At 44.9% G+C, this 27,650-nt stretch overlaps 1 protein-coding gene across 1 annotated transcript; it reads left to right on the forward strand.

Annotated features, from left to right (window-relative positions):
• The first annotated feature begins 406 nt into the window (after positions 1 to 406).
• snrka (SNF related kinase a) lies at positions 407 to 27,313 on the forward strand. Its single transcript, XM_063199677.1, has 7 exons — positions 407 to 595; positions 2,213 to 2,517; positions 3,330 to 3,729; positions 11,588 to 11,729; positions 18,109 to 18,321; positions 20,755 to 20,889; positions 21,405 to 27,313. The coding sequence occupies exons 2-7, from the start codon at positions 2,329 to 2,331 to the stop codon at positions 23,035 to 23,037; spliced, it is 2,712 nt and encodes a 903-aa protein (XP_063055747.1). The 5' UTR covers positions 407 to 595; positions 2,213 to 2,328; the 3' UTR covers positions 23,038 to 27,313.
• Positions 27,314 to 27,650: the final 337 nt, after the last annotated feature.

Consider the following 27,650-nt stretch of genomic DNA (forward strand, 5'->3'; position numbering starts at 1 on the left):
GGCATACATTGACCGAAGTGCAAAAATGTTGGATTGAATGAGGCAAACGCATAAAGTAGCCTAGCTAGAGTGGTGGTCGGACATAACCTCGTCTCTGTCTCTGTCTGTCTCTCTCGGTTGCAGACCCATGGGCCAACCCTGAATATCACAGATGGAACAACGTATTTGACCAACATTTGAACTGTGCAATTTTCTTAAGTACCACATTTCACACAAAGTGTCTTAATCACGTCGTCGGTGCCGGAATGAGAGAGTCCTTTGCTTAGTGTAAATTGTCAGAGTACAGTTTTGAATGGTGATATGAGAAAGTAGAGTAGGCAAACGTCAGAAAGCATATTTGCAACATGACTGACGTCAAAGCAAAATGCGCCTTGGATTCACTGCGCCGCCGCAGCTGTTTAAGGGGAGGAGAGCTAATTCGCTGAGTTGCAGTTCTATCAACATTTGTGTACTACCTTTCAGCACCGTCAAAGTGGCCCGTGCAAACGGGTGGTGAATTTCACGCCTTTCTGTTGTGTTTCGGGTCGACGAAGGGCAGTTTTATCCTTGTGCACAGGAGCTGTGCGGGAGGCTTTAATGTATGCCGGAGTAAATGGTAAGTCGTTATAACCGTTAACTTTACAGCTAGCTAGCTTAGGTTGCACCAAATGGGATGAATGGTTACGTTAACGCACGCTAACCAGATAGCACACTGGCCGACGTTTTGTCGCTGAGGTTAGGTAGGTAAGCTAGCTCGCTAGCCGGGGATGTCTTATTTATCCATGTCCCGAGAGATTACATGAAATTATAGGCACGTTTCATTCCGTGCTCGCTTTAGGAACTACTCAAACGCCTTCGTACACAAATTTGGTTGAGCAGTTATCATCATACTTTTATTTCGATGCCCATCCCTAATGGCTAGTTCTGTCTGTCGCGCAGTGTTTAGCCAGCTGGCTAAACTGAAAGATGTCAGCTACCATATTGCAATTAGGGTGCTTCTCGTGCCACAATTTATCGTCATGCAGGGTTTTAGTGAGAAAGTTCTGTCTGGTTTAGTCAATAAGCCTGATAAAATATGTTTGTTTTTCATTTTAAGATGAGTAGTATGTTCTGTGGAAATATAATCATATGTATAGGGTAACCACAGTTAGCTCTGCTACTACACTCTGGCCTACAACTCTCATCCGTAGCTAACATGCTAGCTACCTTCCCACCTCAAGTGTCAACCAAACCTCTTTGGTGTCAACTGCCTAGGCTGCTAATATCGCGTATGCATAAGAAGCATTAAAATATAGACATCACATGCGGCATTAATAAACCGCTACCATTAAATGAGAGTAGAAGTCATAACGATGATAACATCGTTTCAAACAAATGATCTCACAACATTGCTTTCAGTCATAGGCAACGAATGCTGGTGGCTGTCATTGCTGGTAATGGTTATCTAGCCTAGAACTATGCTGCCTTTCTGTACTAGTAAGTCCTCCTACGTTCCATATTAGATGCACATTCATTTGCATTATCCTTAATCATCACTCATAATGGAGCATTTGAAATCATCGCCGTGAAGTGGGTTGTCTGTTGAGAATCAGATAGAGCAGCGAACATCACACTGCGGGTTTTACCACTAGAAGTCAAGCTGACTAGCTGACTACCCAACCGGTAGCTAGCTTTGCAATTTACCGGGAGGTTCATTGTGTGTAGTTTTAACTTAGCAGTTACTGTTCCTGGGCTTCGTGGACAACGGTGGGCGAGCTGGTTGTAAAATTAAAGCATTTAGCTGATTGCTGTTCATTAATCTTTATCTACTACTACTTCTACACGCACATTATGTCAGTCATCACTTGGAGCCTAGAATTAAAAGGGAAAGTGGAGTTGAAAAGGGATTGATTGCATCTTCGCTGTATGGATTTGTGTTATGCAACAAGCCAACCACTAGAAAGTTATCTTATCTATTTACCCTTGTGGTTATGGTTGCCAGCAGTTGTGCCATGTGATGCCATGTCATTGTCTGTAGCGGTGTGTGTCTCAATATATAAATGCCATGCACAGTGCTTGTTTTGAAAATTGGAAGCCCATGCATATGCTTTGTAATCGAAAAGATATCTGGTCATTTGCTGATTCAAAATGGTAACAGTGTTGACGGCATACGTTTTATTACAGTTTGTCAAAGTATGGTGTGAAATGAATTCCTTGTAGTTCTCATGGTACGCGTCTTTATTTTCTCTGTCAGGAACCTGTCACCATGGGCTTCAGGTCAGCATTTTGTGGGCTGAAGTGAGCTGGGCACCCCTGCGTGTATAACACCACATCTGGGCCTTCCGGCTGCCCACCTCTCCCAAAGGGGCCATGGCAGGTTTCAAGCGAGGCTATGATGGCAAGATCGCCGGACTATACGACTTGGACAAGACGCTGGGGCGCGGCCACTTCGCCGTGGTCAAGCTGGCGCGCCACGTCTTCACCGGCGAGAAGGTGGCGGTCAAAGTCATCGACAAGACCAAGCTGGACACGGTTGCCACGGGACACCTTTTCCAGGAGGTGGGCGGATGTCACTCTAGCTTCCTGTTTAAGCAGGGTCCTCTCTATGATTAAGCTGTACAAATTATTGGTTGTTCCAAAATGTACATGCCATATGACATAAGTTATGTGGACATGGGGGCACCTCTTCCAGGACATGGGTGGATAAGAAATAAGCCTAGGGAAAAAAATGGTGTTACTTCATCCCGTCACATCATGGTGATAGTGTTGCACCCTGTGACAATTTTATATGTTAAGATGATTCTGGACTAGCTAAATACAGATATCCCCTGTTAAGCCATGTTACTGTCCACATGGCAGCAGTGAGTTTTAAACATTAATTGGTTTTCATTAATTTGTATCAAATCTACCTGGTTAAGCATGGTACTCTTCATGGCGGATGCTCAATTTATTGTCACAACCATTTATACTAAATATATTTAACATACCGGTAATGCATTTTCATCTGTACTTTTTGTGATCATCACACTCAAATGTTGTATTTGTCCATTGTGATACTTAATATACTATTTTTGCTTTATTTGGAAATGCACTCTATTGACAAAGGTGAAGATCATACCAAGTGGTTGGTAATGCATTAGATCCTACCAGAGGAAGCTTAATTTCTTATTTCAGTTCTTCCAGGATATTTTTGCTTATTATGTGAAACGCCTGGACAGATAAACTGTTTATCAAGTCCTTTTCTCCTCATTTCTGTATCTGTGATTCACAAGCCACCAACACAACTGACCATGTTCTTTTTTGAGTGAGTTATTGACTGACTTGTGTGGAAATGATGAAGACTCATTTAATCCAATCCAATTCCCCCGAAGGTGCGCTGCATGAAGCTGGTGCAACACCCCAACATTGTGCGCCTGTACGAGGTGATCGACACACAGACCAAGCTCTACCTGATCCTGGAGCTGGGCGACGGCGGCGACATGTTCGACTACATCATGCGGCACGAGGAGGGCCTGAACGAGGAGCTGGCCAAGAAGTACTTTGCTCAGATCGTGCACGCCATCTCCTACTGCCACCGGCTGCATGTTGTGCATCGTGACCTGAAGCCGGAGAACGTGGTCTTCTTCGAGAAGCAAGGCCTTGTCAAGCTCACCGACTTTGGCTTCAGCAACAAGTTCCAGCCGGGCAAGAAACTGACCACCAGCTGCGGCTCGCTGGCCTACTCTGCCCCGGAGATCCTGCTGGGGGACGAGTACGACGCCCCTGCTGTCGGTAAGTAGTCAACAATTGGCTGCAGTGTTTCCCACTAAACATTTGGATGTCAAGGTGGGTGGGGGGTTAAAACTGCTGTCAGAGACTTGACATATGACTTATCATTGGAAAGGCTTAGTTGTACTGTGTTATACAGTTATGTTTTAGCAGGTTTAAAAAATGAAATTTACAATAAAAAGCTTTATCTCTTCAGTAGGCCTCAAGTTGGTGGCTATAACTACAAAGTGGTGGGGGAAACCATCTTGCAGTGATCAAGTCTGTAACCTTTGAGCTGGTTAAGTAAAACGCAGGATTCAGGGAACTCCGACAATTGGGTGTCCGGGGGATTTAAAGACATTCAAGAAGAGATTGGTTCAGTGTTTTTCGGTACATTGTGAGAGGATGCAGGACAGCTGGGGCTACTTGTGGACAGTTTCAGCGTGCTCAGTTTGACTGAGACGCCACCGACAGTCGATGGTGGACTCTGATTGTTTTGTGCTAATTGCAAGCAGGGTGTATGGGGGGTGGCCAGCAGTGAGCTCACACACCTCTAGATGGATGTTTCAGAAGTATAACATTACTATTGCCTAATGGTCAATTCTAAATCTGTGTAGCAAGTTTTCAGGGAGGGCATGGCACGGTGACGACATGACTTTGCTGTCCTATTATGTGCAGTTAATCAAAATAAAAGCCAACCTTTGGTTCCATCGACAGCCCTCAGCTTTGTCAATGGGGCAGTGAGACTATTCTTTTCAAGTCTGCCTTGTCAGGCTACTGAATTTCAATTTCACAACTGCACCTAAACTGTGGGAACATTTCTGTTCATTTCTGTGTTTGACTTCAATGTCAGTTCCGTGGGTTTGCTGTGCGTATGTCGTCTACGTTTCATAGTTGACATTTAGCAGGAGAGGGCAGGTTCCATCCTGGGATGTGTTTTCACATGCACGCCAACTGTAGCTCGGCTGACACATTGACTTTGACATTTGTTAAAGAATCCGCTAGGCTAATTGTTGATTGTAGTTCAGTGTCTGACTAATGTTTGCTGGAAATGGCTCCTTTTGTGCCTGCTTGCCTGCATGGTGTGATCAGCACACTGTCCTTGGGTTTTAAGCAGTAAGGGCGAGCCTGAGCTGTATGGGAATCAGTCAAAGTGGACAGTACCTAATTATTGACAGTGCCGTTTGTAACAAGCATTGCACAGAGGCTTGAAATTTTGAATTTCAAAATATGCGCACACGCACGCACGCACACACACACACACACACACAAACGCACACAAGTAAAGGTCTCTTTGATCATATGGCAAAATTGGTAACCAGAGGTGTTTTTTGTTTTGTTCGTTTTTTCCCCCCCAAAAAATTAAATGGCTTTTGTCATTGTGTTTTGAATCGGGCCTATAACTAACCATCAGCCCCTGTATAAGGGCAAGACAACTTTGGCCAAATGTATATCGGAAAAGTGTTTGAAAAACATGATTCTGGGATAAACAACACCAACATGTAGGGTCCTAGTACAGGTTGGCCCTAGCCTAATTATCATCGATGTTCAAATCTCTTCGAGACTTGGTCTGACCAAGAGCATACCAATTAACGTTTCCCAAACAGCATTTTCCAAAACCGTATTTGCAGGAACTTGGAAAGTACTTGCATTGCTCTTGACCTGACTAGTTGTAACGCTGAAAGTGTTGCGTCACTAGGAGGGCACAGCCTGGCTAGGTTGCCCCCCCCTTCAGTGAACCATTTGCTCCGCTCCTGCCCAAGGAGCTAAGTGGCTCTCCTCCACTGTAGCCATATCATCCACCAGTTACACGGGCACTGCCATGCTAGCATTGGATTTCCGGCTGTGCAGTGGAGTCCATAGACTTCAGTGGTGACCGTTAACCGGGACTAGCAGAGCAGAAATTCAAAATTATATGATATTTGGGGGACTTAATAAAGTGCATGGACTGGGTAGGGACAACATTAAAGGGCCGTACACACACATCGCTGCTATTTACTAGCTTCTTCGTTCGCTGAAAGTTCCCGCGGCTTTAACTGCCAATGCACAGGTGAGAAGTACCGAACTCTGCCTTCCAATTGGTTACTCGCTTACTCGCCTCGCTCGAAGATTAAATATTTTCAACTTGGGATCCGCCCACATCGCATCGCTTGTACAGTACTCGCCTACTCGCCTGCTAGTCTCGCTGGAACACATTGACATTCTATTGAGTTCATTCGCTGAGCGAGTAACTAGCAGCGACGTGTGTGTACGACCCTTAAGTGTTTCTATTGAATATTTTCTAGATCAAAATGATGAAAAGGGATTGTGTGTGTGCAGACAGAGTAATATTGTGTCCATGCGCCACACAGGAAAGGGTCCTCAGAGGGCCGTCTGCTGTTAATTGTAATTTTCCTGAAGTCCCAGATGCAGTTCGGGTCAGAGGCGGAGGATGCTTAATCTGTCTTCGTTTGCAGTGAGCCTGCCACGCAACCATACTTGGAGATTTCTGTTCAAACAGTCCGCTATTGACATTAAGCCAACTTGATGAAATCCATCGCCCTGGGATTGCTATTGGGATGTTCCTCCACCAAAATGATTTCCGACTTGAACGCCAGATCAATATTCTATCTGCGCTTTTCTCACTCATGCACTTTCTCTCTTCCCTTTGTGAGCTCTCTCTCTCTCTCTCTCTCTCTCTCTCTCTCTCTCTCTCTCTCTCTCTCTCTCTCTCTCTCTCTCTCTCTCTCTCTCTCTCTCTCTCTCTCAGAATTCACAGAAATTCCATCATTTTTCTTATTTGAATATTTACTGATTTATTACCATTTGAGGTATCTGGTGGATCCCTCCTTCAGTAAACCATGCCTACGGCACACTAGAAGTGTGTCTCTGCTTGTGTGTGTGCGCTTGCATTTATATTGACATAACAAATGTAAATCAACCATAACAGGGGCAAACGTTGCCTGAATTCTTGTCTAGTAATTTTGAAGTGTTGCTCTATGAAATAGGCAGACATTAGGACGTCCCAAGAGACATCAGCATGCATTGATTTGGATCTTGATTTGAGTTTGTATATTGCTTTAATGTTGATACTGATAGTTTGAGATTCATTTTGGACAATATCACATATTTTGACTTATCTCAACACGTGAACCCAAGACACTTGTAGTCGTAGAAGAGCCCTCTTTACAGCAATGGACTGGGTTCAGCCAAGGTTTCTTCTTGTCTAAAATCTTTAAGGGAATGTGGAAGGACAAGCTTGCATTATCCTCCTCCTGTGGAATAACGACAAGAACCACAATGTCACTTTTTTTGTCAATGGAATGAAACATCCTCTAAGTAACTAGACTGATCGACTGGAAAGCACACAGGCACTGAATCCATCACTGAAGGAAAAGCAAAAAATCACAGCTCAACTACATGTCTTTCTGCTACAACTACAGCATCATAATTTAAATATGTTGAATTAAGTCAAGTCTTGGTCATGACTCATGATAGAACGCTGGTGCGTGTGTGTACGTGCATCAGTCAGTCAGTAAGTTTTTGAATTGAAAGGGCAAGACTGGAGTGCTGGGAGTGTGGCAAAGGGAGCTATGATTGGAATGCCTGGTGTGGTGCTGGGCGCACCCACCCACCCACCTTCAGGTTTCCAGCAGTGTAGCTCGCCTCACAGCTCAGGTAGGGGAGAAGGTGGGCGAGCTCTGCTCTGCTCTGCTCTACAGGTGAGAACTGGCCGGGCTGGTCCTGGCGTGCCACAGGACTGTCTGCTACCTCAGGTGTGTAAAGGGCAGAAGGTGAACTGTCAGGTTTCTTTCTCTCCCAACATACACACATACACTTTCTCTCCTTTCATGTGCTTTCTCGCCCTCTCTTTTTTTCTCTCTCTTTCTTGCTATCTCGCACACTCTCTCACCCCTCCCTCCCTCTCTCTCTCTCTCTCTCTCTCTCGTGTCATACCAGGTGATGTTATGCAACAGGTCTATCAAGTGGATCGACCTCTAAAACTTTGTCCCTCTTGTACAGTTGCAACCCAGAGAGGCCAAGCGAAGTTCATAGCGAATTATCAGTTTGAGTGCCATGCTTAAGCTTAAAAAGTGTTCATTTGTGTTTTTATATATATTTATACCACATATACACACACACTTAAGGCCCCAACTTGGGTCGAGTGGTTGAACTCATCTGTCATGCGGTGGTGTGGGATTGTTGCATGATATCTCCATGAAGCTCTTGAGTTGAGAGGCGTTTTTACCGGTTCACCTGGCTGGAAACATTTTTTAATCCGGAACATTTGGTTCAGTGAACGTCTCGGATCAAATATAATGTTTAGTCTCTGAGTAGGGGGAGGGTTAGCCTCAGGGCATGGTTGACATTTATTTCTAAAGCAAAGCATGTGTTGCCTGCATTGACGTTAGTTACTTTAGGTTGTTTTTGCTGCTATTATCAGTGTACGTTTGTATGTGGGTGGTTGACATGACGCCCTGTTTTTACGTAACATTAGTTAAAAAACCTACAAAATTGATATTTTTTCTCTTGAAAACAAATGTAATTGAAAGAAGATATGGTACATCATGTTTCATATTAGTCTTAGATGAGAAGAAACATTTTTGTTCAGATTTATGGAAAGGTTTATATGCCAAATGTCCTGTGGTGTGACTGTAACATTAATAAAACCTGAAATATATACAGCTATAAAATAAACCAACAACATTTTGAATCATTTATAAAGCATTTGGCATGATTGCATAAATATTAACCTTATATTAAAAAATATGGATGTGAAAAATATCCCATATAGTCCCTGGTGTGTGTGGGGGGTGGGGGTTAAAGGAACAATAGCAGAAAGAGCATTAGGGATATGTTTGTGCAGAATATTGATCCTGTTATTGTATCTTACAGAAATGTCACACCAATGATGTCACACCGCAGGACACATTTCCCCAAAAATGACATTTCCCCACTGACATCCCCATTTTTTTCCCTATTTTTTTTCCAATTTTTCCACCCATTTTTTCAGGAATTTGAATACGTTTCCTCCTTTAAGTGTGTTACGGCCTTAAACGTCAACCACCCATGTGTTTCTCAGCAGCATTATAAACAAGGGTAATGGATTTGTTTTGTATTGCATTGATTTTGCACAATTTTAGTTTGGGTGGTCACTTGCTAATATCACTACACAAACAATGCAGTGTGACAGGAGTTTTTTGTCCTCCATCCTTTGCATCTTGAATGGCTCAATGTTGCATTACATCCTGTGTCTGATGGCCTTTGTGTGCACGTGTCAGATCAGCTGCCTCCCGAGTCCCATATGTGGCTACTTGAGACTCAAGGACCATCCAAGTCTAGTGCAGATGTCTGGTGTGCTTCTGGTTTTGACACCCAAGCCTTTGAATGCAAGTGTAAACTTTTTAGAGATACCAGATTTTGATCTTTGCTGTGTCGCCCAGACATATGCTCTTGGAACCTGAACCACCAAGAGGGTCAATGTTGATATTGTGATGCCAAATTAAGTTTTATTTCACTATGGCAGACTTGCACACCATGTGTGTATGCAATGTTCTGTTCTTTGAAAGAGCTGTGGGTGCATCTGACCACATGCAACAAGCTACATGCATTAAGGCAAAAACCTTCCAAAAATGTATTAAAAAGTGCACATGTAGACTGACATGGAAAACTAACCTTTCTGTGTTTTCATCCCTTTCCTTGTATGCTCCCCCTCTCTCTCTTCAGTAGAGGAGTGAGATCTATTACATGTTTGGTGGAGTTTAGTGGTCTGCATGTTGGCTTAAGAGATGCTCTACACAGGGTCCAGTCTGCCAGAAGGTCCTGACAGCTCCTCTTAAACGAAACCAGCTGTAACCTAATGCAGAGCCCACCTTTGTCATGTCCGGTGCCACTAGTGCCGTCTTTCAACTTATGGTATGGCTCCCAACCCAGCTTTAGCCACGTAGGAGTGCAGGATTTGGGTAGTTTGTACTTGGTTGGCCTACAAGACGGGTCTCACGTTAATACTTGTAGAGGCTGGTATTAAGATTAAAGATTTTATTTCTCACTTTCTTTCTTGGGTTTGCACAATTGGCAATGAAATGCCAGGCAGGGTCCTCCGCACCCCACCGCATGGCTCCATGATCTGCTTTTGATCTAAGATTTGTTCACACGTTTTGTAATTGACATGCTGTTTTGACTGTTGATGTCATGTGGAGCTTGCTCACACTCTCTCTCTCTCTCTCTCTCTCTCTCTCTCTCTCTCTCTCTCTCTCTCTCTCTCTCTCTCTCTCTCTCTCTCTCTCTCTCTCTCTCTCTCTCTCTCTCTCTCTCTCTCTCTCTCTCTCTCTCTCTCTGTGTGCTAGCTTGTGGCACTGGCTGGAGATGAGCAAATGAGCTGACCAAGAAATATGTATATTTTTTTTTTGTTTATTTTTTTTTAATCTCTGGTTTAAAACCAATGTGATTGCCGATCCATATCTACTGTGTATGATAAGGTTTCAAGTTGTGTGACCGTTCTGCATCTCACACATAAAGTAACACAAGATGTTTTGTGTGACCGTTCTGTATTTCACACAGAAAGTAACACAAGACGTTTTTCCATAGAATGGAAGGCTGTCAGATTTCTCTTCCTATCAAAACGGGTAGACGTACAACAGTTACTGGAAGTGAATGCAGCCATTGAAAGAGGCCTAAATACAGAAACAAAAAGAGAATTATGTGCAATGCTATTTGCATTGTCAGTAGCGTCCACAATTGATGTTTGAGAAAAAGTCATAAAGAGATGCCAGTACATTTTATTAGTAAAGAAAGTAAACTCATTTTAATTTGTTGCTCAGCCTTGGATTGTGACATTGGGATCTGTGCAATGTCATCCGGTCTTTGTGTGTGCTTACAACCAACTCAAAATCCCATGTAGTGCAGCTGCTGGCAGGTCTAATGTGTGTTGCTGCCACTGTGATGTAATTATTATTATGGACTGGAGTATAAAAAATGGGACATGTCCCACCTGAAGAGGGAGAACATAAACTGCACGGACATAACGAAAGTGGAGAAAGCTTCAGTGCCTGGAAGTAACAGACTATATTGCAAAGCAGGTGACCAAAGCGATGGGAGGCATTTTTGCAGAACAAGACGCTACAAAAGCCACAGTTTGAAGTTAAACTTCAGCTAACTAAATGGGAATGAGCCATGGCAGCAGTTTGGCAGCAGCCGCTGCAGCCAAATGGAATGTCGGAATGTAAGCATCTTGCTTTGTATCGAACCTACTTTGCCACTTTTGCTGCCTTTGGTGGCTGCTGGCCTGATGTAGTCTAGCACAGCTTTATGCAGCTTTTGGCGATTTTAGTGTGTACGTTCATGCAGTAGTGTGAGAGGTAAGAGGCGACAGGTAGAGAAGAGCCCTGTATGTGCTGGCATCGTGCTTTGAGAGTTTAGCAGAGGGGAAGACCCGTCAGTGGTGGTTTGGACATAATGCAGCATGCAACTCCCTACGTGAGGCACAGCTCAGCACATGACCCCCAGTGGGAACACAGTTCTTGGCAAACGCAAATAACAGCCCGCCTGCCCTGCTTGAGGCCACTGCTGGCAGGTTCCCTTTTTAGAAATACCAAGGTTTTAGTATAGTCTTCTCTTCCTGGCAATTGTTTATGTCGATAAGGTGCGGAGGCTGTCTGGGAGATGCCATGACACTATGACACGGTCATTGCACTCTGTGTTCTCGTGTCTGTTATGTCAGCATGGGGTGTTGCTTCCAGCATTCAAGTAGATGCATAGGGAAGAATTAAGATATGCAACAAGGTTGCAGGCCTTCTTGCTATAATATAACTGAGTCTGAACTTGAACCTTGTTTGCATGTCTGGGTAGCAAGTTTACTACCTATGTAACTTGACCTTGAAGTGTGTTTGTGTTTGGTCCACAGATATCTGGAGCCTGGGCGTGATCCTCTTCATGCTAGTGTGCGGACAGCCGCCTTTCCAGGAGGCTAACGACAGCGAGACCCTCACCATGATCATGGACTGCAAGTACACCGTGCCCACACATGTCTCCAATGACTGCAAGGAGTAAGTGTATTCTTCTCTCTCCCCCTCCCTCCCTCCCTCCTCACTTTTGCTGCTCTGTGCAGAATGATCAAGTCAATAGGCTATAGAATGTTTAGATCCCAATGGAGATAACCTGCTGTCGTCGGTTGTCACCTGCCGGAGGTGTGCCCTCCAAGTGCTCTCGTGCTTCATAGCTGTTCCTGATTTATATATATTTTTGGGGCTTTTTAGCCTTTATTTCGATAGCATTGTGAAGTAATGGCAGTTGGGGGAGAGATGGGGAAATTACTGGCAAAGGACCCGGACCGGATTCGAACCCGGGTCGGCCGCGAAGCAGACGAGTGCCCCACCATTAAGCCACGGCAGGGCCAGCTGTTTCTGGTTTAAACACCAGACATCTTATTTCAGGTCGATGGCTGTGTTGAGCTGAGGTTTGCTGGAAAAGTAAAGGGTGTCCGCGCCCTTGCCAGCCTGGTGCTGATTGGGTAGCTGTTTGTTGAGCGATTGACTGTGGTCTGCCATCTGTGGTGGTGTATGATAAAGGCCTGAGCCTGTGCCAGAGCCACTTGTGCTCCACTGCCATGCTTCTGGGCTGTGTCTTCAGTGCACCATGCTCTTTGGCATGTGGTCATAGACATTTTCTAGTGCTGCTCACAGACTAACTGGCTTATCCATGGCAAAACCTGGGCCAAGTGAAGTGCATGCCTAATGTAACGGCAGCCCAGCTCAACATAAACAATGTGAATATAGCCAATGCTGCTGGAGCACAGTCCATAATGGAGTGCCGATTTGCCACACTGCCCAAGTCATGTTTAAAACCATTTTATGGTGATTCATCCATCTACCCGGGGCTTAACGTTAACTTTTTTGCTCACCGGACACTGTGGCTATAGTGCTTTTCCCAAGTCACTAGCCAATTTTTAGCCTTTCTAATGGCCAGGATTTTGTTGTCGTTTTTTTTTTTTTCTTCAGAGTTTTTTTCTTTGGAGTGCCATTCCAAAGACAAATTTACATCTCCAAGTGGCTAGTGAGACTAAAATTATTACGAGCCAAGTTTTACCAGCATTTGGCCAGTTGGCAGGTGCCAACATCAAGCCCTGCTTGTACCCTTGTATATGTATAATCTGATTCTAGTTTTATATGGGCTATTCATGCTCTGTGTTGATCCTAATAGCCTACCCACCATTTGAAAACAATAATTGAGGGATTTTGCACATTTTCTGTTTCCTTTCTTCTGTTGGCAATTAAACAAACATGCTATTATTGGATCTGTTATGTTTTTCTTCTTCTTAGAACTGTGTTTCCATGAGAATACCCATGAGATTGCAGGATCATGCAGCCTTGCCATCTGCAATCTGTCTTGTTCTGCACTGCAGCTTGTGTGTTAAAAGCACCATTCGGTACTTTGCTACAACTGGCCTGCAATCAGTGATTCACTGTTAATGTGTGCACACTTGGAGTTGGGATGTAGGCCAAAATGCCTTCACCCAGCGGAATCATGAAGTGTGTGTTCTTTTATTGTGACTCCAGTTTTGCATGTGCGGTTAGAAATAGTTCCATATTGGGTTGCCGCTTTCACCACTGTTTTTGTTACGATACAAACTCAGAAGTTCAGAACCGTTACAAATGTGTGTCCTTGTTTATGGGGTCGCTTTGTGTTCACATATGGCACATATGCAGAATGGAACAGATGAGAAAACAAGCATACTGTAAACAAACTGTTCCAGAGATTGTTTGAACAAGACCCAATATCACATCATCCGACCATTCTGGAACAGTTTGTTTTGGGCTGAAAGAGAGGGTGATGGCTGTGTTCACATCGTACCCAGCCAAACCGTGCCGCGGGGGAAAACGATCCATGCTCCGTTTCATAGACCTAAGCTAGATGTGAACGTGCCCTTAGATCAATGGTTCTCAGCCTTTTTTGAGCAAATGCTCCCTTGACCCCTCCACAACCCTTCCAATGCCCCCTTGAACTCATCATAAGCCCGCCAACGTCCCCTCAGTATTAAAAAATGAACATAGACTATTATACCCCAATTGCAACTAAATCCAACTTCTCTCAGCTGTCTCCTTCTCAACTCCTTCCAAAGGCTTCCAAACGCCCCACTGGGGGTTATTGCGCCCCTGTTGAGAAATACTACCTTGGATGAATGAAATGCACTGATCTGGCAGACTGAAGAGGCAGGAGGTCCTCAGACTGCCCAGCTGATGCAAGCCATTCCATCCTCAGCCAAGCCTTGCTGTGCAGCTTCTCTGTCGTGTGTGTGTGTGGGTGTGGGTGTGTGGATGGGTGGGTGTGGGTGAGTGTGGATGGGTGGTGTCAGCAGCAGGGCTCATCACTCCGCTGTAAGCTGAGGGGATGGGCCGGCTGGGCAGTAGGCTACAGCCGCTCTATGTACTCTCTCCTCATGCTGAATCACAGAGATGGCTGCACTTCACTAGCCAGTCGTGCACAGGCTCTGGAGCCCTAGTGATGATTCCTGGCCGACCAACATAACTAATACTATTATATAGGGCTGTAACAATACACCCAACTCGCGATTACGTTCGTATCTCGTTTTTGTTTTTGTTTTATTTTTACCTACGGTGCGATAAAGGTTTGATTACCTTTATTCACAATTAATTCCCTTGTTTCACGATGTTATAAATGAAATTACTACACCAGGTTTTATATAGAATGAATGGGTTAAAACAGGCTACTCCAAATTAAAACAAGTTTTACAAAAATAATGATGGTGATTTGAGGCTTGGAAGGACCTTGTATCATGTGGTAATTTTCCCGACTGAGAAACCAAACTTTGAAAGGACGTATCACGATTCTGCCTTCTTGTACTGAGATTTCCTGGCACTGCCTATCATGATTTCTTGGTTCAATACAATATCATAACAGCCCTATTGTGCTATACTGGCTAACTGGTATTTCATGGACCATTATGTTTATGCAGTATGAATTGGCTAAAGCCTTGCTGTATTGATTTCCTGGTAACGTAGACTGTACAGACTGTATGGCTATTAGATCATCGCATGGGCTGAGAATGTAGTGTCCGAGAATGTAGTACACTGATGTATTGTCATCAGCTTGTGCTTTTTCTGTCAGTATTTTCTCTCCCGTTTACATAGGATTTTAGTATTGTAAATATCACTTACAATTGTAATCGACCAAGTGCCATGCACACAATTGTTTTTTTCTCTGGTCTAGCTTACCTGTTGGTGTCAAAACTATAATCAGGTTTTATGGCTATGTGGTTTATGTTTGTTCTGTTGCTCTTCTTATAGCCAGATCCCCCTACTACATCAGTAGCAATATAGTAGTGTGTTTCTTCAACAGTTCTGCTTTTTAGCCCACCCTTGGCATTAAGCAACAATATATTTTTAGCGGTAAATCCAATACCATATGTTTTTGTTTCTGTCCACTTAACTGCGCTTCTGATTGTGCCCGTCAGGGGAGAGTGTGCGAGAGCCCATTCTCTCTGTGGGTTGTTTGAGCATATGTGGTGGTGTTCAGGAGCGGCTAGCTGGCACTGGCATCACGAGTGTGTGTGTGTGTTTACAGCGTTCCTGTGAGGATTCTATAAATATATCTAAAGCTTTTTTTTGTTTTGCTCCAGCAAGCAGCAAAAGGGGGGGAAGCAAGCAGCCAAATAGGAAACATGCACATCCTACCATGTTTACTTAGAGCAGGAAAGCGGGATGGGGTTTTGTTTGGATAGGCTACATGGCTGTGATTTGCAGTTTCCTTTTACTGGGCATTGTAACAGCCATCTTATAATGCAAGTTACTGACTGGTCTTCAGAAAGATGAGATGGCTGTTACTATGGGATGGGCTTTGTTTGGATAGATGGCTGGGGTTTTAGTTTAGTTTTACTAACAGCCATCCCATTCCATGATTCAAATGAAATCACAGTAAAGTAGACACACCCTCCTAGTGGCAGAAAATATTTTTGCCTCGAGAGTTGGTGTAGTAAACTGCAATATTACCACATAAACAACACAGAATGCAGCAAGAGAGCAACAACGGTGATGGAAGAAATTTTGTGGAGTTTGTATAGAGGAGCTGGCGACAAAAGAGACAAAACCGATGTGGGGGATAAGAGGCCATTTGGAGTTAAACAGTTTGTAGTTTAACTTCAGCAAATATTTTGGTAATGAGAGCTATGATGCGGTTGGGCAACAGCCAATCAGAATACTTGCATTCTGCTTTTAACGTTCATACTCTGTCACTTTTATCGCCCGTGTCGCTCTTGCTATGAAACACACACCATTAGAGGAAATGGATGCAAAACCCACCCTTCAAGCACAACTGTGTGTCTGACTGTGTGTAGTAAATGTTGCAGTGTTTCCCTCAAGGAATTTTGTTGATTTTGTGCAGACTGGGGACTTACAAGGTTGTCCACTACAAAATTAACATGATTCCTTTGCATCTTATTTGTGTGGCTTTCTAGCTTTCTTGCTCGTTTGAATGGAAGACACTGGGTGAATTGTCCATTGTGTCATATGCTTGACTGTAATTTCATTACATTTTGAAATCAAGCGCAGATAAAGTGTGTTGCTGCAACAGAATGGTCATGGTGGGAAGGATGTTTTAAGATGGTTTCCCAAATACAGTGGCCATGCACAGACCCCATGAGGTTTGAATGTGGCTATGTCATGTGACGTCAGACACCTTTTGATTCAGTGCCTTGGAAGCAGATATAACTTAAGTAGCATCTGGTGGGACTATAGACATACATGCCAATGCGTTCTATTAAACCGGTAGTCTGCTATACGTGTGTTTCAAAATGAAACATTTACGTTCTTGTGAAAGACGGTTAATTGGGCTACTGTGCACACACTCCTCTGACTGAGTTTTTGACCCTCTCGTAATGAAAGTGAAGCCAATTTTGCCCACACGCCAAGCCAGACACACTGCCAAGATTGCCTCTCCTCTTGTGGTCATAGTTTAGTGTTAAGGATTGGCTTGGACAAGGATAAATTCATTTGAAATGGTCCTGGGAAGCTATGGCCTAGTGGTCTTCCAGAACATCCACTCATTTGGGCTGTGACATTTCCATTGTCTTCCATTTGTCTAATCTGTTTCATGAATTTGAGGTGTGCAGGTCCAGTGCAGAAGCAAAGATTTTCTGGCATTGTCAGAATGGAAAGAATTCTCAGGCTTTGAAAGAATTCTCTGGCCTTGAAAGAATCTGTGTTGCTGATGCCAGAACTAAAACTCAAATCCAAAGTCCGTTTCTGACCATGTCTCAGCCAGACATGGCTTTAAATAATTGAAACATGTACCGTGAAAAACATGTATCTTCATTGTTTTAACAGTAAGACTTGATTGTAATCTGGAATTATTCGGTCATCATAAAGGGACAGTGCATGTTGAGGACCGAGTGACTGTGGGACGGAGGGACACTCTCCGGAGAGCATTTGGCTCGCTCCTAGCTGATCCAGTGGGTGGACTGTGTGTGCGTGCTTGTGCTCTGTGTGTATCCAAGCATGTTGAGTGCTGATGTGATGTGGTGTGTGTGTGTGTGCACTGTGCAGTGCAGGCTCAGCTTGCTGCACTTGTAGCGGATGCTTGACTGTGCTGATGTCTCAGCTGGCATCCATGAGGTCCATGTCGACACACATCAGTTACACCAACAGTACTCGCATGGACACAGCACACTCCCTCTACCCACCACCCCCTCAGTTGCACAGTACAGTGCAGGGCAGTCCTATAATAAGCCTCAGGCACACTGCCCTGCTATTCCACTCACACTGTCCTCATGTGCTCAAACAGGCGGAAGAATTCAGTTGTGTAGCTGAAACAGTAAGCCAATATTTCTGTTAGAGCCTGGGCAATATTATCACACAACTTTATCACACAACCTAGAATGTTTCCTGGCGTGGACGTGCTGTTCTGCAAGGGTTGATGGTGGAGGGAGAATGTTGTCTGCGTCTGTCTGCCGCCAGCATGGAGAGTCTGGAGGTGGGGAGAGCGTTTTCTGTGGCCGAGTGGTGTCCCTCTGCTCCTACAGATTAGGCCACTGGAGCACATGAGGAGGCTGGCATGATCCCTTGTTGTAAGTTAAGAACTACAATGAAAGATTCCTTAGGAGTTTTTTTAAAAAGACCTGTGAATTAAAACCCCTTGATTTCCCAACATGTCGCATGCAGGTCTGGAAGACAATCAGACATGGGGCCTGAAAGCAGGCATGATGTTGGCCTAAAGGGTGGCACTTCACATTTTCCTGTAGTCTTGGTGTAGTAACTTCTCTCTCTCGCTTGCTCTCCCACAGTCTCAAAGCGGTGAGCGGGCATCCCTGGAGGAGATTGATGTGGCCGTGACCTATAGTATCTTTGACCTTAGTCTAGTAGGGTAACTATTGTCTATTGTCTGTCTCTTCCCCTCCTTTCCTCCCTTCTCCAGCCTCATAAACCGTATGCTCCAGAGGGATCCAAAGCGGCGGGCGTCCCTGGAGGAGATCGAGGGCCACCCGTGGCTGCAGGGGGTGGACCCATCTCCGGCCACCAAGTACAGCACGCCACTCGTCTCCCACAAGAACCTCTCGGAGGAGGAGCACAACAGCATCATCCAGCGCATGGTGCTTGGGGACATCGCAGACAGAGAAGCCATCGTGGAGTGAGTTGTGTTTTACAAGCAATCATAGAGCACATTATGGAGCCAGCCATGGTGTTAATGGTCAGAGAGTTGGTCTTGCAATCAGAAGGTTGCTGGTTCGAATCCCACGGCGGAAGTGCCCATGACCAATGCATCCCCTCTGCACCACACACACGTACACACACGTACACACACACGTACACACACACGTACACACACACGTACACACACACGTACACACACACGTACACACACACGTACACACACGTACACACACGTACACTTATTCCAGATGAAGACATACCCTTTGCGAAGATTAGCCCCCACCTCAATGCAAGCCTCTTCAAATGTTCCTCCTCACGTAAAGTTTATAGGACACTTGTACACACCTAATGGCTCTATTGTATGGATTATTTTTTTTTTTTTGGTGGTAGATTACCTAAGAATTCATTATTATACCATAATTACCAAGTACTAATGAACTTATTGGCATTAGTTGTCGTTGTATCAACTTGACGTCTGAGTGCAAAAAAAATAAAATCATTGACCCACATGTCACCAGCAGTCAAACTTGAAAATCATTTGTACAGCAATTGACACTTTTGCCACTTCTGCATTCCGTGATTTCATCTGCTCATAAATGTTCAGTTTGGGTTCTCCTATAGGCATGAACAGTGACATCCGCTAGCGCACACACGCGCACACAGGCTCTGTGAGAGAGGCAAGGGGGCAGAGTGCCATGAGATACTTGCTGACCATCTGTCCTCTAACCTGCTCCCCTGCCAGCAATAGAGCACGGCCCGTATGGCATAATGACCACCAGTTTGTAAAATGTTTAATCATTTTAACGCAGATTCCTACTTGCTCAATTGGTAATTGTCATTACATTACATTACACTTAGCTGATGCTTCTGTTATCCAAAAGCGGCTTGCAGTTATTTAGACATACAGTAAGGCAGTCTTACCGGCCCTGGAGCAATATGCAGTTGGGTGTCTTGCTTTTAGGGCACTTCAGCTATGGATGAAAGTTTAGGGAGACCACCCACATTGCAGGGATTCAAACCCGCAGCTGTGAACCCATTTAAAAAATGCTGTATAGCAGTTTTGTGTAGTATTTTTTTTATGTTTTGTGCATTGTGTTTAAATGTATACTTGTGTGCACTTGGATTCCATTCTCTTCTTTGTAACACCATTTTGCAGTGCCTTTTTACTACATGTATTAACATGTAAAATTAATTACTTGCACTTATACTGCATACCTAACCTTAACCCTAAGGTTCAGCGTAAGTAGGCTTACATGATGTAACATGTTACATACAGTAGTTTGTTACACTGTACTTATCAACCCTAGGGTTAGTGTAACCCTATTCTATGCTATGCTATGCTACGCTATTCTATTCTAACACATTTTAACAGTCTCTTAAAACGTGTTACTAACACTTAATTGATCTAATTATAAACAAGACATTTACAGATATTTGTAAATGAGTAAGAACCAACCGATGGCCACACAGTGGAATGAGAATTGGCTCTAACTGGACGGGTTTGATATGTGTTTGCCTACTGGATACTTCTAAATCCAGTGGTTTCATCTTTTCATTCCCTTTGGACGACAAACTTCCAGGACTGCTGCAGCTGTGCTGTGTCTGCTTTGTTCGCATAGTACTACTTGCTCATTTACAAACATTTGTAGGTTCAATTCAATTCCAATTTATTATAGTGTGGTATCTCTATAGTATGGTCTCTGAACACTTTACAAATGCATGATTAATATTACATGAAATATTGAACAAAAGATAAGATAATGGTGAACAAAAATTATATAAGTAGAAAATAAATGATCAGAGTCAAAAATCAAGTGATTAAAATTTCAGTTTGAAAATAAAAATACAATTTGCTAACAAAAATAATTTGAAAACATTAATGTTTTCAGCCTGGCCTTTAAAAATGTCCACAGAGCCAGCATCCTTAATGACACGTGGGAGGCCATTCCACAGTGTTGGGGCACGGAATGCAAGTGTCCTATGACCTGCTGATTTCTTGTGCACTGAAGGGATACTTAGAAGAGCAGCATTTGCAGAGTGCAGTGGGCGTGCTGGTATGTAGGGCTGAAGGAGCTCCCTAGGATGCTCTGCAGGATGCGGATGACGTTTCCCAAATGGTCGAGGCCAGAAAAGCCTGTGCCAAAGTTTAAACCAAACATATTCTTGTCCCAATAGAACATCTCTGCTTAAACCACATCACAGCTTTGAACATGCCTCTACCCAGGGTCGTTGGAGATGCTCAAAGTTGATTGCTTCCCGACAAAGTGGGTGGATTTCCCGATTTCTCCGGAGCTCAGAAACGATATTTGAATTGCTCCTGGCCTGACTTAAAAGCACTGTCACTAAGAGTTCGTGGCCTGGCTAATTTAACGCGTTGCCCTCTGCTATTCCATTCTGCTCTGCCAAACAGGGCCCTGGAGACCAACAAGTACAACCACATCACGGCCACCTACTACCTGCTGGCAGAGCGCATCCTGCGGGAGAAACAGGAGAAGGAGGTGCAGCCGCGCTCCTCCAGCCCCAGCAACATCAAGGCCCAGTTCAGGTAACCCACGCCACATGTCTCTGGCAGGTATTCCCAAATTTTTACCATGACGAGGCCCCTATATACCGATACATTCTAGCCAAGGGCCCCTTTACATAGCCTGGGCGAATAGCTGACTGTTGACTCCGTCAATCAGTCTGGCAAAAGCCATGAGGAATCCGTCTCCGTGGACGATGGGAGATGGTCTGATCTTACTCCATCATATAAATTAATTGAAGTTCCAAACTCAAATTGTGCTTTATTAGCATGCCTGTTACGTTATAGCGCCGCAAAAGCATACAAATAACAAAACGAAAGTGTGAATATAGTTACCTTAACCAATCAGTAACGGAGCTCGCGGGTGAGTTCTACATCACCACTCAACTGTTTGCTGATTGGCGAGAATGAGTAGCATGATACTCATTGAGTTCTGAAAATAAACAACTAAAAATCTTACACAGTGTACCTTTAAGTCCTCTTGTATGTCAGAAATTCCAAGAAATTGAAATTCTCCCTCTTATTTTTGTAATTATCAGGCAGTCATGGCCGACCAAGATCGACATGCATCAGGACATCGAGGACAGCCTGGCTTCCTCCTCCATCTCCCACGCGGGCGGCCCGCAGTCGCCAGCACGCAGCGCCGAGAACCTGCTGAACGGACACCGGAGCAAAGGGCTGCTGGATCTGGGTCGCCGCGACGACGCCGGGAGCAGCAGTAGCGGTGTCGGTGTCGGTGGCGGCAGCAGTGGCAGCGAAGCATCAGGTAGCGGCTGCTCCTCTTCCTCCGCCGCAGCCTTGTCGTCCGCTTCATCCAACACCCTCCTCAAGCCAGGCGGCCTGCTGAGCTGCCCAGCCTCCACCTCAACCAAGCAGCGCGCCACCTGCCTCTTCCGGGTGGAGGAGGACGAGGAGGAAGGGGAGGACGAGCAGGAGGCGTCTCCACTGGCCACCGCCCAGCAGCAGCAGCAGCAGGTGGTGCTGCGCCGCAAGCCGGCCTCCTCCATCACCAACCGCCTGACGTCGCGCAAGAGCGCGCCGGTCCTCAACCAGATCTTCGAGGAGGAGGGCGAGTCGGATGACGACTTTGACATGGACGAGAGCCTGCCGCCCAAGCTGAGCCGGCTCAAGATGAACATGGCGGCGGCGGCCGGTGGCTCGGGTGGCGGCGGCTCGGCGGCGTCTTCAGGGTCTTCAGGGTCACCGGGCGCCACGCAGAAGCAGCGCTACCACCGCCGCAAGAGCCAGGGCCGCGGCTCCAGCTGCTCCAGCTCGGAGACCAGCGACGACGACTCTGAGAGCCACCGCCGACGCCTGGACAAGGACTCCGGCTTCACCTACAGCTGGAACCGCCGGGACAGCAGCGAAGGCCCGCCGGGGAACTCGGGAGGAAACGGCGGCAGCAGCGGCGGAGGACAGAGCAAACCGCCGGGGGAGGGCAACTCAGGACCCGACCGAGGCAGCCCCCCTGGTGGGGGTGGGGGTGGGGGTGGTGGTGGTAGTGGAGGCAGTGGTGGCGGCGGTGGTGGCACTAAAGGACAAGGCAGCAGCCCCTCCAGCTGTTCCAGTGGCAGTGCCAACCGTTCATCGGGGGGCTCCTCGTCACGCAAGGCATCGACGAGGAGCGGAGGTGGGGAGCTGGTGGAGAGCTTGAAACTCATGAGTCTGTGCCTGAGTTCGCAGTTCCAGCAGCGAGGCGGTCGTAGTAGTGGTGGTGGCGGTGGGGGTGGTGGAGGAGGGGGCACACGCTTCATCATAGACCCTCAGAGCCTGTCCAGCATCAAGGTGCAGGAGAAGTCGGCCTGGAAGATGTGCATGGGCTCCTCCACCTCCTCATCCACCGGGAGCCTGGACCAGGTGGGGCTCCCCACCAGCGCGCTGGGGGTCGGGGGAGGGGGGATGCCGGGACTCGGCAGGGCTACCACCATGACGGACACGCACCACCACCACCACCACCACCACCACCACAACAACGGCACCACAGACCAAATGGCCTCTGTGCTGATGATGAGCGAACTGGGCTGCTTGACTAAGGAGAGCAAGCTGAATCTGAAGAACAACGTGCTCCAGCTACCTCTGTGCGAAAAGACCATCTCTGTGAACATCCAGCGGAGCCCGCGAGACGGCCTGCTCTGCACCTCCGCCCCGGCCAGTTGCTGCCAGGTCATCTGAGCAGGACTGTGCTTCCCGAAAACACCTCAGTGACAGCACTGAAGCCCAAGTACTGCTCAAGTATGAGATGACTCATTAGCAATGCTGCCCTGCAAAGGCAAAGTACAGTAACCACAGGTTTTGTCAAAATTGAATTTAGACTGAAAATGGTCTTCATTACACCTCCTTTATCTTGTGACGAAGCCTTTTAGTCCAAATGACATCCCGTTTTAGAGATATTGCAATGTCAAATATGTTGTAAGTACTATATCCAACCTAACACCAAGGCTTTGAAGCCATTTTTCTCAGTTTCATTGTTGGCGTAGTTACTGCACTTCGCCTTTGTTGGGCAAAATGTATCAGGAATAGCCATCATACACATAAACTACCTGGAGTACTTTTCCTCACACATGCAGGGAAATTGTTTTCACATAGTGCATGTGCAAGGAATAGTAGTGTAGGTTTGATGAACTATTGCGGATATATTGACAAGGGGGGACCCTCATACTTGCGTAGTAGTTTTAAGCCTTAGTAGTACTGAAGTGTTTTGGGGAAACTCAGGCCTGAGTTGATCTGATCTGAGGGCAGTAGGTGGCTCTGGTGGGCAGTTGACTCTATCTAACCCTTCACTAAAGCAGGAAAAAAGGAGCATTCAGGTTGAAAATCACAGTTGAAAATGTTTAGGAAACCAACTGGTTTTGTATGGAAATCGGGTCACTTTTCCTTGTCTCTACCATTCCTCTTCTGTAATGGTCAGTAGTGTTGGTTTGAACTGGTCTCCTCTACTGCTTTAAACTGTTTTTGTTTTTTTTTTAACCAGAAACTAGTTAAGATCCAGTAGCTCTTATGGTTCTTTTTGATCCTATTGGTATTACCTGCTCTTTCTAGTAACCAATAGAGCCCATTTCAAGACCAGTAGGTAGAGTAGAGACCAGAACAAGTGTTCCAATTCTCCGTAAAGTAAAACCATTTGATTTATTTCTACCTGTTTTCAACTTTAACTTTTCACCTGGAGTTTTGCTGTTTCTTTCCCCTGCGAGGGGAAAATGCAGAGTGCACCCCCCACTCCCCACGGCTGGCAGGTCATGTGATCTGATCTGAAGTCAGGAGACGAGTGGCTCTGGGGACAGCTGGCTGGCTGGCTGGCACCACCAATGACTTGTACCTTCTATGGGGACACAACATCATGGGTCAACGGATTTTGAAGTTGTTTTGCAACTAAAAAAACATGGGATTTGTCTCGATTTGGACGTTGACAATCAGAAACTTCCACTAGATGATAAAGGGTGTTTCATGTACATATTCATATACATGTTCATATACAGAGTGGGTGTTTCTGATCAGCAATTGTGCAAAGAGAAAGTCCTGTTTTTATGATGCAGATCCACGGCTGAAAATCCTTCAAGTGTGATTAGAAGGGAACCTTAGGTCCATTCTAATGTCCCATCCTTGGGCACCTTCTGACCCCCTGGCTGTAGCAGCTGTAGTGTAGCCACCCTCCTCTCGGCACTCCTTCACTAGTCGGGTGAGATTCCTCCTCCTCTTTTTACACCTCCTTCTGCCCACCCTCAACCTGTACTTGCCTTCTGCGTGGTCTTAAAGCCTTCCTCTGCTGACTTATTTATTTCATTTCTTTCTTTGTGTCCTGACTGACACCTGTTTAAGGTGCATGCTGCTAGCTTTGTGTATTTTCTTCTTCCTATTTCATTTGTTCTCCTTAAAGTCCCCCCCCCCACAATTGTCTTTGTACTGGCCCTTTTGGCTTCACTAAAATGAAAAGCTCTTATAGAAGAAATTCCAAGGGGTTGAAAGTGTTGAGACAAACTTGCGTAAAAATGTTTATTTTCAAAATTGTAGCCAAGCGGGAGGATGCGTTACACAGCTAAACATCTGGCCTGAGTGGCACCATATGGCTAATTGGGCAAGCACTTACATGACTCAAAAGATCTAACTTAATCAAATCCTAAATATGAGTGGCATAGATTGTAAACTGCAGAATGTAAATATCTCTTTTCAAAACCCGAAGCTGCAATTAGCTGAGGAGCAATACTGACAATAGAGAGGCCTTCACAGTATATTTTTTTCTCCATTTTACCCACCAATTCAATCACAGGCTCAATAAAGTCTTAAAATAGACGACCAAAATGGGACAGAAATATGTGAATCCGTGGAGAACATATTGTTTGTGTATTTTAAACGATTGTCTTTTTATTCTTATTTTTGACTGGGGGGATGAATCTGATGTTTTAGAAAGTGCTTTTAGTCATAGACAATCTGTTTCTGTTCATAATCTTTTTTTAAAGCAATATTTTAAATTAAAGATGTTTTTAAATTTGCAATTCAGCTGTATAAATAATCCTTTATGTTCAGGTTAGCGCTCAAGACAATAATTTAATTCCCAATGGAAGAGTGTGGATTTTGAAAAAGAAAGTTCTTCCATCTAATTTCGTTGTATACGTCCTAATATTAACAGGACCCCTCCTAGGTCTGTTTGGCATCTGTGCTTTACTACTGTACGATTGAATGCAGGAGTCTTGATGGGAAAACATATTATTCATCACTGCCCGCATGGAAAATGGCCATTTTGTATCTGAAAAAAAAAAAGAAACACTCGATCGGGGTTGACACTGCTGGTCTTGCAGTGTTTTTTTTTTTTTTGCGCTTCTCTAATGGTGCAACACCACCACCACCACCACCACAAGGACATCACAGGAACAGAGAGACACTGAAGGAGTGCTTTGTCTGGCCTTACCTACCCCTTATTTCAGGTCTAACAGGTGTTTGTGTGTGTGTGTGTGCCTGCTTGCGTGTGTGTGTGCGCGTGCGTGCGTGCGTTTGTGCGTGTGCCACACATGCATGACATGACACCAACAGGACGGTGCGTGCAGCCTCGTAGCCATAGAGCTGAGGCTGATGTTTTGGTGCGTCTCCACTTTACTGTCGGTGCTCTCTCTTCTTGACATGTTCTTTTGTTTCATGTCCTCCGCTTGACCTCTTGCTTTAGTCCCTGAGACGAGTGCTCGCCAGCTAGTTGGAGAGGAAGGGAGGGGGTGTAATTGGGAGTCGGAGTGTATGTGTAAATGAATCGATGAATGTGTGTGTGTGTGTGTGTGTGTGTTTGTGTCTCTAAATGTGTGTGTGCGTGTTTGTGTACATATGTTTTTCAGATATTTTATTTTTGGAAAGGACTGCTGTTTTTAAAAAAAAAAATGCTTTGTGACAGTGGGAACTGGATTGTGGTGGAAGGCCTGACTGGTATGGGTGATAACCCAAAGAGGCCCGAGGCCTCTCAGTCCAGAGATGTAGTGTAAAGACCTTTTAACACCAGGTGACTTGCACGTCTAAAGCCAACCCCAGGGGGGTATACTAAGAGCATGGTTAAGTGATAAGCCAGGCTTGGTTAAGCTATTGGAAATGGTATATCTGTTAATGGATGTACCTGCAGGCATCATTACATTAACAAAACGAGGACTCCAGGCTTTTCTGTTTGATGATTTACCTCTACCACAAGGTTAACTACTTAACCAGCTTATTAGTATAACCCCGTGGTGACTTGCACTTCTAAAGCCTGCACACTTTAAACTTGTCAGGCTAATGAACAAGAGCAATCTAGTTGGGTGCAGGGGGTGAGAAAAAAAATCCTGAAATCTATTTAAAAGGGCATTGGCAATAAGCTATGAGTTGCAGCTATATGTAAATAAACGTTTTGTTTTTTGTTTTTATATTTCCAAACATGTACACATGTACAGCCTTGGGATGGCTGACTTGACTGTAACAGAAAAAAAGGATTTATCATGAGGTTTTTTCCCCCTTCTCTCTGTCTCTTCTGATCTGAAAAGTAAATATACTGTAAATATAGTTGTATATATGGTGCTCTGTATTTAGAATCAGAAGTCTTTGCCATTTTGGTTTGTAGCTGTAAAAGAATACCCTTATTAGTTGAGTGTCTGAAACGGAGGTGAGAAAAATACAGAAGAAAAAAAGAGGAGATTCCTCATTGCTGTATCCCCATATGTCAGTCGCTGCCCCTGTCCTGGCCTGATTATATACAGGTGGATGACGTGCATGTGTTTGTTAGTTTAATATTATTGATCCACATACAGACAGGAAGGTTTTCTTTTTTTATGAAAAGAAGAGAAAAAACACCACTAAAAATGTTACTGGACCAAAACATGTACTAGCATAAATGGATACAAACTGAAAAAGCAAAAATAATTTCAATGTTCAAAATGTTGTCCTCAGAGGTAACATATAGTTATGGTAATGTCGGAAAAAATAAATGTTGTGGAAGATGTCATTTCCATCTGTGTTCTTTATTTTGTTCTCTGCCCATGTTATGCTTACTGTATGTGATTAAATCACAGCGGAAGTCTTTGACATTTGGTAGCCTAATGTAAAGCCACCACTTTCCTGGACGAATGGCATGAAGGGGTATTACATTACATTACGTTTCACTTAGCTGACGCTTTCATTTTATTCAAAGCGACGTAGTTATTATTTGTCAGGGTATTGGTTACAGTCCCTGGAGCAATGTGAGGTTAGCTGCCTTGCTCAAGGGCACTTCAGCCATGGATGGAGATGTCAAGGGGGATTCAAACCTGCAACCCCCCAGATTGAAAGACCAACTCTAACCA

The sequence above is a fragment of the Engraulis encrasicolus genome, chromosome 5, assembly GCF_034702125.1.
Source record: "Engraulis encrasicolus isolate BLACKSEA-1 chromosome 5, IST_EnEncr_1.0, whole genome shotgun sequence".
In the NCBI taxonomy this organism is placed as follows: domain Eukaryota; kingdom Metazoa; phylum Chordata; class Actinopteri; order Clupeiformes; family Engraulidae; genus Engraulis; species Engraulis encrasicolus.

What these genes read in the sequence shown, in the direction of transcription:
- snrka (XM_063199677.1), top strand. Translation starts at nt 2,329, where the DNA reads ATGGCAGGTTTCAAGCGAGGCTATGATGGCAAGATCGCCGGACTATAC. An exon ending in CGGGACACCTTTTCCAGGAG is followed by an intron (nt 2,518 to 3,329) that starts GTGGGCGGATGT and finishes ATTCCCCCGAAG; the next exon opens with GTGCGCTGCATGAAGCTGGT. An exon ending in GACAGAGAAGCCATCGTGGA is followed by an intron (nt 18,322 to 20,754) that starts GTGAGTTGTGTT and finishes TCTGCCAAACAG; the next exon opens with GGCCCTGGAGACCAACAAGT.